The 12,246-nt window shown below is 35.7% G+C and overlaps 1 protein-coding gene across 4 annotated transcripts in view; it reads left to right on the top strand.

Moving 5' to 3' along the window:
• The window catches only part of fgf12.L (fibroblast growth factor 12 L homeolog), a 260,138-nt gene that overhangs the window by 168,936 nt on the left and 78,956 nt on the right, over positions 1 to 12,246 (top strand). Inside the window, exon 1 of one of the 4 annotated variants that reach the window (XM_041563262.1) lies at positions 607 to 661. The exons of the other annotated variants lie outside the window; for them this stretch is intronic. Coding sequence (XP_041419196.1) covers positions 622 to 661 — 40 coding nt within the window. The 5' untranslated portion in view covers positions 607 to 621. Of the gene's footprint in view, positions 1 to 606; positions 662 to 12,246 lie in introns of those variants that run through there. 4 annotated transcript variants of the gene reach the window in all.

Below are 12,246 nucleotides of genomic sequence, written 5' to 3'. Positions count from 1 at the left end.
TTGTGATGTGTCAAAGTGCAATTGATTGATTCCATACATGCCTACCTGTGGCAAGTATGTAGCCCATCTCTTGGTCTTTTATTACCCAATTGATTTAAGTAAAGGGGCCCCATTCACTTGGTATGTTTTAGTAAGTAAAAGAGATAACATTCTATATAAGTCCATTCTGTAATTAACCTAAACACGTTGATGCTCATATAGATCCCTATTTGTTTATGTTGTTATTGAGCTGAGAAACCACAATGCAGCCTGTCTTGTTTGTCTTCCAACACCTAAATCAGGAGTCCTCCTCATAAGAGTAGGCTGAGCAGGAATATTGCTGCTTGCCACAACTTGCTAAGGATTATGTATGGAGGCAATTGGTTTTGTAAATATTTGGTCAATTTTGCATCTTGTAGAGCACTTGGCAAATAGTGCTTGTGTTTGTCAATGAGCCTTTGTGCACATTGAGAGGTAGTTTGTCCAAAAACTATGTGTTTCACACAAGGTTCTCTATGTGCACCACAGCTGGTTCTAAAAACATTGCGTATTTGCAAGAGGGTGGAAATTTAAAGGATCAAAAAGTCACTAGAGGGGGTTACTTCCATTGGCATGACACACATGAACTGGAATGAAAGAACAATGGCCAGCCTAGACACTCTTAAGGCTCTCCATCTATCAGGTAATTCTCTTTAGGGCTAACGCAATTGTACACAATACCTCTTTTCTCCATTATTTAGCATAATAAGGAATGATTAAACCATTTCACTTAAGGATGATATAAAACCCTGTTTGATGAAATGAGAATTTGTAGGAACATCCTGTTCTTGTAGCTAGTACCGTATGTTAGAGAACATATGGATTGGATCTCTCAAGATAATTGTGTTAAGATAGCAATAATTTGAATTAATTGTTAACAATGAATACTTTGAACCCAAAATTGGACCTAATGACATTTTATAGGACTGTCTATAATAGAATACAGGACGTTTGTATTGATTTCCATTTCTTATCACATATTGAATACTATGTACTTTTGACTTCATGTGTGCAGTAAGTTGTTATTGTGCATGGTTTGTTGCGCTTGAGGTAAATTGATTGAAATGGGCAAGTAAGGGCTTAGTACAGGAACACCAGTTTATACATCTTTCTGTTTGAACCGTGTGTTTTCAGTATTGTATTCATTGCAGAGGATTCCCTTTTAAATGTACCATTCTCAGCCCTGTTAAGCGCATGTAACTACTTCTGGAGATCTTCTGGTTGCAGTATGATCAGGTCCGGACAGGTGGACCAGGTAAAGTCATGGGGCTACGACATGATTGGCCACTCATATCGTCACTTTAGGAGTATCCTGCTTGGTCTTCCTAATATGGAAAACCAGACAGGTTTTGACCTGGGCAAAGCTTCTGAAAACTGGGCTCTCCGGGTCAAAACCAGACAGGTAGCAACCATAGCTATGGCACACTAAGCCTTTTTATCACAGCATTTAAAATGCTACGGGCTATGATTGCTATCACAGGTTGCTACAAGAGACTGAGAATCTCAAACAATCTCCTGAAAATAATTTTGACACGAGCGACAAGTTTTATACGCATGACTATTTTGTCCAAATGCATTAAAGTCAATGGGTGTCCTAATAATTTTGACGCACGACAATTTTAATTCGCTCCAAATCCATGCCTGCCAAATTTATTTTTAGTAATTTATTTATTATATTTATAATTAGTAAAATCCATACATTTTTAAAGCTAAAAAACTACAATTTGTGAAAACAAACAAAACAAAACATGAATGTAAGTAGCGTGGTATAACCCTTAGAAATGCTTGCACTAGAAATGCTGAAAAGGTACTGTATGCTATGACCCGTGATTGTTTAAGTAAATGTAAAAGCATTTCTCATTATAGCACAGGTTACAGTTTTAAAGGAAATGAAAAAGGTTAAAGAACTTGTTAGGAGGTATATAAAGTGCAACTGGATTGTATACAATATTGAGAAACTATAGTTGCTAATATTACATGTTGTATAGAATATAGGTTAATATAAAACATTTAATTAACGTATTATTTGGTTGCAAGTGAGTTATAACGAGGAGTTCCTTAAACGTAGACGTCATGACATCATAAAGGAAAAAGTCAGTGAGAAAGCCACTTATAAAGCGTATAAAGGAATCATATTTTATAGGAGTGAAAGTGCTGACCTTAGAATAATTCATAGAAATCACCACAAAATACTTTTCATGAAGAGGCATTATTTTACATTTAATGAAGAATATCTATCATATCTATCTATAATCTATCTATCATCTATATCTATCTATCATCTATGGATCAATCTGTCTATCAATCATCTATCTTATCATCTATCTTTCTATGGTCTATCTGTACATATTTGTCTTTATTTGTCTTGGTTCCTGTTTCCTATTTCAGTAAGAAAAACAAAGGAACTATGTATATGAATGTCATGTTCCATTGTCCTTTTTATAACAAACTAACCTTAATTTTTGACTAATTAGCTTTTTCTATGCAATAATAAGTCACCATTTTGTACTTGATAGCCAAGCTAACATCAACCTTTATCTAGAAAACCCTAAGTTTCAAGTATTTTGAATAACAGATCCCATACCTGCTTACAGACCAAAATATACAGGCATAGTGCATAGTCAGTACAGTTGTGGGACATGGAGTTTTCAGTTAAGGGATCTTTCCATAATTTGGATCTTCATACATTAAGTCTACTAGAAAATCATGTAAACAATAAATAAATGCAATAGGCTGGTTTTGCTTCTAATAAGGATTAAAATGGAGTCTATGGGAGATGGTATTTCCTTCTCCTGTGGGTGAAGCATTTCTATATAACAGATCCCTTACCTGTATATGGGTTTAGCTCATTTATATGACATACTGAATATCTTGCAGAGAACACATTTCTGACTGCAATTAAAATTGACCGGACTTATACTGCATTTACAAGTACCTGGTAGATCAATTCAGTTCAACTAGTAATGCCAAAAAGTGTTTTGTATTTTTACATTTAAAGTTTGTATCTATTGATCAAGTACTTACAAATAAACAATTTTGGAGCAACAAGTGACCTGGTTATAGCATATTAAAAATAATGTTAAGTGTGTAACTACTGATAACATGCTGAAGCCTACTGTTAATTTATACAGTTTCACAACAGTCACAGTTTTTCTATTTTTATCTGTAAATGAACTGTGAGCTGTAGCGATGGGCGAATTTGTCCCATTTCGCTTCACCGCAAAATCCGGGAAGCGTGAATTTTGACGCCAGTGTCAATTTTTACGCCGGCATTAAAGTCAATGGGCGTCCGAATAATGTTGATGCGCAATGGTTTTGACCCGAGCTCCTTTTCTGACAATTTATTCACCAGCATCGAAACGCAAAAATTTCACCACAAATTTGCGCCTGCCGAATTTATTCGCCCATCACTAGTGAGCTGGGCTGCTTGTGTCTAGAAGTACAATGCATAAGCAGTAGTCTGCTTCTTTTGATATTGTTGAAAATTGTTAAGATAGGTGCAGTCAGCGCACATTATAGAGTATAAGAGATACATGTATAAAATTGCATTGCTGACATTATACTTCCTTTCATTACATATAGTTTATTTGCCATGCAGTATAGCTGAACAGTTTGCTGATGGATGAGCTAGAGCTAGCCATATTATTTGTGTATTATTTCACACCAGCAGGTGATGCTCAGCCTTGTTAAAGTGAATTAAACCCACTGGTTAGCACACTAGTTACTATACCTATTTAAGGTGCAGTCATGGTCAGTGCTGATTGTTCTGCAGGAAGCCACGTAGGTTCAAGTTCAAGTAACCACATAATAAAAGGGCACAGTTATTTCACTCTGTAACATGCACAATCCAATTTGAATTCATTTAGAGACCTATCTGCAGGGAATGGTTTCACTTCATGAACTTTACATTCCTTGCAATTTCTTTTTTACTAGAATAATGCTGATTACAAAAGGAAAAAAAGAGATGGCTGAACCAGTATTATTTAATAGTCATTCCGGTTAAATTGTTTTTTTTTATTTTTTTTCTCCTTCAGTACCTATGCTAAGGACATTTATCCACCTTCCTTTTTAAAATACAAAATATGGTTTGGTGAATGTGATCACTCTATCCTTTGTTTATATGTGTGTGTGTAGCTTTAATTGTTAAGTGCAATTAATTTATTTCAGTGATATTTGTTTAACCTCATATTCCTAAGCTGTAGAAAACCTTTAATACAGAGCAAAGGGGCATGCTATTAGGCAAAACAATTGTAGCCATGTGTCAAAAAGCCAACACACAGTAACACCACGTTTTTTGTAGTGTCCTTTTGCTTTAAGGATTCATATGAAATGCTTTAACTTACTTGCCTTTGCGTCCATGTTACCAGGTAGAGATTGACTTAATTTTGACCAATAGTTTTTATGAACCACTGTTTATGTTGTATTTGAAATGATGCCACTAGCCATAGTACTATCATATGTGGCTAATAGTGTTTTCAGTAACATTGATGCTTTGCATGAATTTTGAATATTGGTTAGTGGCCAAGAAGAAAATTAAATTTCCATAATCTACAAATACAGTATTGGTAGCATGATTTTGGTTTTGGGAATCAAAAACTGGTAATAAAGGGCCCAATAATTGTGCCTCTTAATAGCATACCCCCTGTCCCTTCTTGACAGCTATACTTCAGAGCTCAGTAAAGGAGAAAAGTGGGGTAAGGCAGGCTTGATGAATGGAAGTAATAGATTAAAGTCTTAATAAAGCCCATTCACTTTAACTATGGGTAATTGCATTGCCAGGTTGAGGAGCATTCTAGAGCATTCCAGATAAAACTTTCTATATCTGTATTTATTACGTAGGCATTCCAGTTTGAATATATATATATATATAATTTAGTGAGACAATATTTGAGATAGTTCAGTGTTTTATCAAATTCAGCAGAATCTTTAATCCTCATTAGCTTATCTTTCGATACAGCGTATAAAGCTTCTTTAACACACATCTATTCATCTTTGAAGACATCTGCGGGAAAAATTAGATTTGGCCTAATTTGCAAAATGATTCATGACTTGTTCACACTGTTATGCCAAATCCATCAGGAATCAGGAAATGTTGTTATCAGGATATCATTTCTGTTGAATTGTCTATAAAATGTCCACCTGTACAAAGGTAATGACTTGCCCATTTATATATAAAAGGCTGCCATCAAAGCAGTACAGGGTCCCTGTATTTGCTGGGATCACAAGATTTATTTAGTACCATTCAATATGACACATGGAACCCATAATATCTGACAACAAAAATTGTGTGCATGTTAAGATTTGCATCAAGGATTTACTTATCCCTGTTGAGGAATTAGCATTTGCAGTACGTCTAGGTTTCATGTTTGTATCCAAATGTATTCTTTAATAATGACCTATAAATGTCACAGATTCACAATGCCAACATTGTTCTTTATAGTATGAACACAAACAGCAGTTAAGGAAACATATCCATTACAGAAGACAATATCTGTACTTATGTCCTTTGTGTGAATGTGGGGCATTGCTTATAGCTCCTTGGCTCATTGAATTGAGTTCAAATCATTTAAAGGTAAATATTATATTAGCTGGTATGAAGCGTCCAACGCCCTTCATCCATATTGAGGGAGACGACCACAGACCTTAATGTAGATTTTCTAAAATTCAAATCAATCTCATTGTTTTATGAAAACAAATCTGACCAAGCTCTCTTCCATGATTTTAACTCATTTATCAATAATTTTTCTTGAAAAAACTGGAGTGACAACATGTCACAATATAATTTAACGTCAATTCGTGGGCCTGTACAATTGACATGCCTAAAAAGTATTTTTTTTTGGCTGAAAACCCCAAATTTTTATCCAGCGCAGCTCACAATGTCAAGAAACAACTTTGGGGATATCTAAGATTGACTTCTACTTGACAGGTTTGAGATGGGTATTTTCAGATTTTTTTGGGGGTATGATAATTCTCTAAATAATTTTGTTTTTTTACAGAAAAATTCCCCTAAAAACCTCAACCAGAAAAAAATCGATGTTTAATAAATTGGCCTCCTAGTCACCAATCACCACAGGAGGTAGCCCTTATATAAAAATGTGTCTTTTACACCATACAATTGTAGTACACAATACAATATAATATACTGGAATCAGGCAATAAGAACCAATGAAAGTAAGGTAGCCTTTATACATAAATGTGTCTTTATCTGTTGATTCATGTTATATTTTAGATCCACTTTTATACTTGCATTTAAAACACTGTGCTTACAAACCCTCTCCTACGTTTATCAATTTTACAAAAATCCAGATTCTGTGTGGTGACTTAGGTGGTGCTCTATCTGGGAACTCTGTTGCTCAGGGGTTCCAATTACAGCCAGAACAAGAAGGGAATCAGATGGCACTCTCATGCAAAATGTGCTAAATATATTTGGTTTATTGAGATCTCCACACTACGTTTGTTAGGATCTACCTCCTTTAGATCCTCCGAAGTGTAGTCTGGAGATCTCAATAAACCAAACATATTTAGCACATTTTGCATGAGAGTGCCATCTGATTCCCTTCTCCTTTCTCTGCTACGTTTGTGGAGATCAAGATTCAGTCACAGCTGATATTTTGGAAAATGAACTTGTTCCTTACAATGTACATATTTTACCATTTGTAGAAGCCTCTTGTTCTTAAACATGAGCACCTTTACTTTGCTTTAATAAGCAAAGCAATCAGTATTTCTCACTGTAAGTTTTTATCACTGAGTAGTAAAATTTATATCTGACTATTCCCAATCATTTAGTGCATGGACATCTAGGGGATTTAATGCTGATCTTGGGATAAGGTATGATTTTTTTCTACACCCTTCATTTACCTGTAATGCTTCGTAAGCTGGCCATACACAGGCTGATAATTGGTCTGTGTGTGGGGCCCTCCGACTGGCTTCCCTGATCGATATCTGGACAAAAGTCAGCCAGATGTCGATCTGGCAGGGTTAAAAATCCAGTCGGATCGCGGCTGCATCTGTTCGTTGATGCGGAACTGAGATCGGACCTTTCGTATTGGCTGCATTATGATCTGTTCATTGGGCTCTAGAGACCACGATTGGATCAGCCGATATCGGCAACCTTAATGTGGGCATATCGCGGAGAGCAAACGAGTGGATCACTATGTGTATGGCCACCTTTAATCAGGTTTTCTTTGCTCCTCTCTGAATTTCCAGTAGGATGCATACATGAGCACAAGTAATTCTTTACTCAGCATAGTTTCCCATGTTGTCTGGTCAATGCTGGTTATATGGACTAGCCAAGACTTTATCTGACTAAGGTTCTTACAGATAAGTTAGATAATCATCACAGCAGAAATTCTGTCGTAGAAACATTAGTATCAATATTGTTTATATCAAAACCTTGGATGCGTGGTTTGATGTGTTTTCATAGTTACAAAGTCAATTGTTTCTAGTTCCCTTAAAATATCCAAAGCTCTATATATTGTATTTGTTATTTACTTTCCAGTGAAGTGCATATACTAAAAAATAGTACAGGTATGAAACCTGTTATCCAGAATGCTCTGGCCCTGGGGAGTTCCGGATAAGGGATCTTTATGTAATTTGGATTTCATACCTTAAGTCTACTAGAAAATCATGTTACTTTTAAATAAACCCAAAAGGCTGGTTTTGTTCCAATAAGGATTCATTCATTATGTCTCAATGTGGATAAAGTACAAGGTACTATTTTATTATAACAGAGAAAAAGGAAATCAGTTTTATAAATGTGGATTATTTGGATGAAATGCAGTCTATGGGAGACAGCCTTTTTTTAATTTGGCGCTTTCTGGATAACATACATGTATACACAGATAATTGGTTTATCATTTCTTCAAAAAACAGCAGCAAGTAAATGACATAAACTAATCTGTTGACTCCCTTATCTCATGTGTGATACTGATACAGTACAGTCCCCCTGCATATATCTTTGATGGATAAAGACAGGACTCCCCAGGAGGGGACGCAAAGATCCGATCGTACAAATCAACGTACGATCAGACTTTCCCATTTCCCGACCAGCCACTAACCATTCAGATCAAAGTCTTACCATTCCAATCAAATAAAGTAGTTAAAGAACAGATCAGCTGATGTTCTGCCCCTGACAGCAATCGTACGATAATTATGTCTGACAAAGCTAGTGACAGTCTCCCACTGAAACGATCAGCAATACATTATATATATTATCGGCAGCCAACAGAAATTTTCTAACCTGTCCGATTGACCAAACGACTGATCTCCCCTGGAAGAAAAATGTCGGGACTCTCCACACACGGTCCAAAAATCGTAGGAATCGTTGATTCGTATGATCGGATCTTTGCGTCTATGGCCAGCTTTATGCAGCTTTAAGGTAGACAGTAAGTACAAATTTTCGAACATACTTCGTTTTTGAAAATAACATGCACTTATTTATTGTGCTGTGAATATTCACCCTATAAGGAAAGTATATATTTGAATGGGATCTTGTTTAGGCAAACTAAACAAGCCCATCATACCTAAAGAATAGTTATTTTATCTGAGTATATGTTAGAAGAACAATTATATGTTCATACAAAGGTGCATTTCATAGTATCACCATGTATCTCTTGCCAGGGAATTCTCCTGCTCACAGACAAATCTAGTCCAGTACCAAAAACGGGACCCTATGTACAGTATATCAATTTTTATCTCTGTAAAGTAGGTCAGATGAAAGATAATAGAATTTGTATTTTAAATTAAAAGAACACAGATTTGTATGAGTACACGTGGCATCCTAAACATTTCTGTATATATAATTTGATGCAAAATTCCAGTTAAAAATCATGGTTATGGAAAAAAACAGTTTTATTTATAAGAATCATTTTACAATACTGAGGCTAGAGCTACAGTGCTTATATATTCAAGTGCTTTGGGTCTAGTAATGGATTTGAGGTCCTAAGAATATGCTTGACTAAAGTATTAAATTTATGTGCGTTCCACCCAGCCACCCACGCACATAGCTTTCCTTTCCTAGTCCCAGATCTCTCCTCTCTCTCTCTCTCTCTCTGCAGTTACTTTCCATAATTTCTGTCAATACGAGGACACAAATTTGCATATTAAGGCTCAGTTATATTTCAATGCATTTTACAGCCTGTACAATATTACCTATATGGTTATCTTTCGTAAAATATACAGGACCCGTTATATCAAATATCAAAAAAGTGGGCCAGAGAGAAAAAAAAATACACAACAGGATTTGTGTTTTACAAAGTAGAATAAATCTAGAGAAGGCTAGGGGCACAAGTTGTATCCTCAACATTGTGCCTTGGAATTTGATTTGTATGCTACAATAATTTCTGCCTGCACGTCCAGACATTGCAGGTCTTTTGGATACTGCAGAATGTAGGACAAGGACTCATTTAGTAAGCAGGCTGTCTTAGAATGGTCAAGGGGGTTTACATCAACTATATCTGACAGGGTTCATCCCCAAGTGCAGTAAAGACAAGTCTTGTCACTACATCAATAAGAAGCTCTGTCCTTTCACATTCATAATTTATATTTCATTTAGTTGAAATATTACGAGCCTCTCTGACAATGAATGCTTTGGTCAGGGAGGCTGCTTTTGAGCCCTCCATAAAGCAATGATATTAACCAGGCTAGAATGTGATAATTCCCAGCTTTTGTGTGAATGATTCAAGCAATGTGTGTGCATGTTGTGTCATTTTAAGTCCATGCCTATTGTTCTCTGTTCCAGTGTGGAACGCAGCAGGCAGTAACTGAAGAGGTTAAACAGTTTATTGACTGCAGAGAGTTGATCACCTTTGCATGAAGGAATGCTGATTTTTAGTCCAAGCGTGCAATGCGTGGTGACCTCGTTCTGCTCACTAACCTGTGAACCGGCTTTAATAGGGATTCTCCACAAAAGTGCAGATTTGCTTAAGCACTCTGAACAAAAACTGTGATACCGTGTTAGCCAGTAGCAAAAATAACAAATAAAAAAACAAACAAATACAAAAAGTATTGTAGAAGTGATAACTATTGGCTAACAATAAAAATATATTGCAAGCTTTCGGAAGCCACTTCGTCAGGCAAAATACAAATGAAAGCTAGAAAGGCACAACATATATACTGTTAGATCAGTGAAAGGTATTCATGGGAAATAAATTAGGACGTTACAGATAAATAGAGATCAAATGTAGAGATAATACAATGAATTAGGGTGGGTTGTTAATAGTCCAGGAGTCTGGATTCAGTCAGGTCACATAGTGTGACATGAAACCTGACCCTAAATTAAGGCTCTGTCTTAATGTGTTAAATAACTCCATACATTTGAATTCATAAATCTTCCTTTCCCATTCAGTTTTAAAGTTTCCTTTTAGAATTAAGACCTGCATGCCCTGAAGGCTGTGAAGCACTCTGAAAAGGGAAAATCATTGATTACTTGGAGGACAAATGTATTTTAGAGGACGCTCTTTAAATCAGTATTTAATACATAAGGGGCCAATATTCCTCCTCTCCAATGTAAACCAATGTATTGCTGTTATGTAATATTGCTCAGTTAATGTATATGCAGTGCAATGTATTATTTGTCTCTGGGGGAACTGGGCATGCATCTGTTACCTTAATTAAAGGGAAAGTGCACCTTCAAAAATGAAACATTTTAACCATCAGAAAATAAAGCAAACCTGAGATTGGCCACAAATAAGCATAATTCTAACCTTGGATGTGGGTGAGATCATTTGTATTTTAATTGTTTGTATGGATTTAGTGACAGGGGGATGCCCCGTGCGGGTGGTGCTATTGAATATTAACAAGGTGTAATTTTACTGTGGGCTAAACATCTTGCCCTGGATTCAGCTCCTAAAAAGACTTAAGTAATACGTGACCTGGAACTGTGCCGCTCTATTAATCTGCATAAAATCCACACTAAATTAAATTATCAACCTCCACGCATGAATTTTAAACTAAATACAATTAAGGGACTAATATCGTTTATGAATTCCTTCCTGATTAATTTAATGGTTTTATTTTTTTAATGCAACTTTTTTTAATACAGCCATTTATTGGTTTAAAAAGTAAGGTAGATAAAAAGGTAGGCTGGCCGGCCAATTTTTAATGATTGTATAACAGCATTAATTCTGAATACTAATAAACGGTTTTATCTACATTTATATTTTTACCTTTAATAAAATAATTTCAGGGATTATTCACTCTGCTTTAGTAATCCAAATAAGTGTTGTGAGGCCCTACCTAAGTAATGGCATTTCATGCCAGTTATTGATTAAATAGAAAGGCATACATTACTTAATAAGTAAAGCCACTCTACATGACAGATAGCTTGTACCCTGTGGTGTGAGATGCATCATAGGCCGCTTCTTCCTTTTTAAAGTTTCTTATAATGCTTTCATAAATAGTTGGAGACGAGCTTCCTGTTATTAAAATAATTACATCCTTGTTATCAGGTGGTTTTAAAGGGGCGTTATGTAGTAAAATGACTTTAATAGAGGAGTTTCTTTCCTTGCATACCAGCAGTTCTGTCATGCTTTATGGCTGGGATTTAAGCTGTTTGTATAACAGAGCTCCTGGACCATACTGGTCTCAGATCCTGTTTAAAACCCATTGTATTATAGTGAAGGATTCTGAACCCTTAACATTGATGACTAGCATTAAATAAGAAAGCTAAGCAATATGGAAAAAACAACATTTTTTTGTTATTTATAATTTGTGTAAGAAAAGCCCCCAACTGTAACTGAAAGCAAATAATATCTTTTATTTTTGTCTTATCCTCTGTATTCTTTCATGGAAAGAATTTTCATGGAAAGAATTTGATGTTATTTTTATTTTGGAGCTCCCATGGTGGTTGTACGTAAATTTAATTAGGGCACAGTTTACAATCAATAAAATATAAAAGAGCATATACAATTTTAAATGATATTTATTGACATGTCAAGATACCAATTTAAATTAATTGTGAGCTGGCTAACTGCTCAGCTGCTATTGCAATTAGCTTCAATGTGCTTCTAAAATGCTCCCAGTGCCACACTGGGAGCATTTTAATTTGTTGTGTGGCACTATAGCAGATACAGATTGTTGCATTGCTGGTGGCCTTGTTAGTTAATCATCAATGAAGGAGGATTCATCATCCCCTATGAAGGATAATTTACATCATTCACAACAGAAAGTAGCTTTGCCAGCATCAGCACATCCCCAAAGTTATATAATTGTACAGTATTGTGTCCTGCA

The sequence above is a fragment of the Xenopus laevis genome, chromosome 5L (assembly GCF_017654675.1).
Source record: "Xenopus laevis strain J_2021 chromosome 5L, Xenopus_laevis_v10.1, whole genome shotgun sequence".
In the NCBI taxonomy this organism is placed as follows: Eukaryota; Metazoa; Chordata; class Amphibia; order Anura; family Pipidae; genus Xenopus; species Xenopus laevis.
This window is presented reverse-complemented; position numbering and strand designations above follow the sequence as displayed.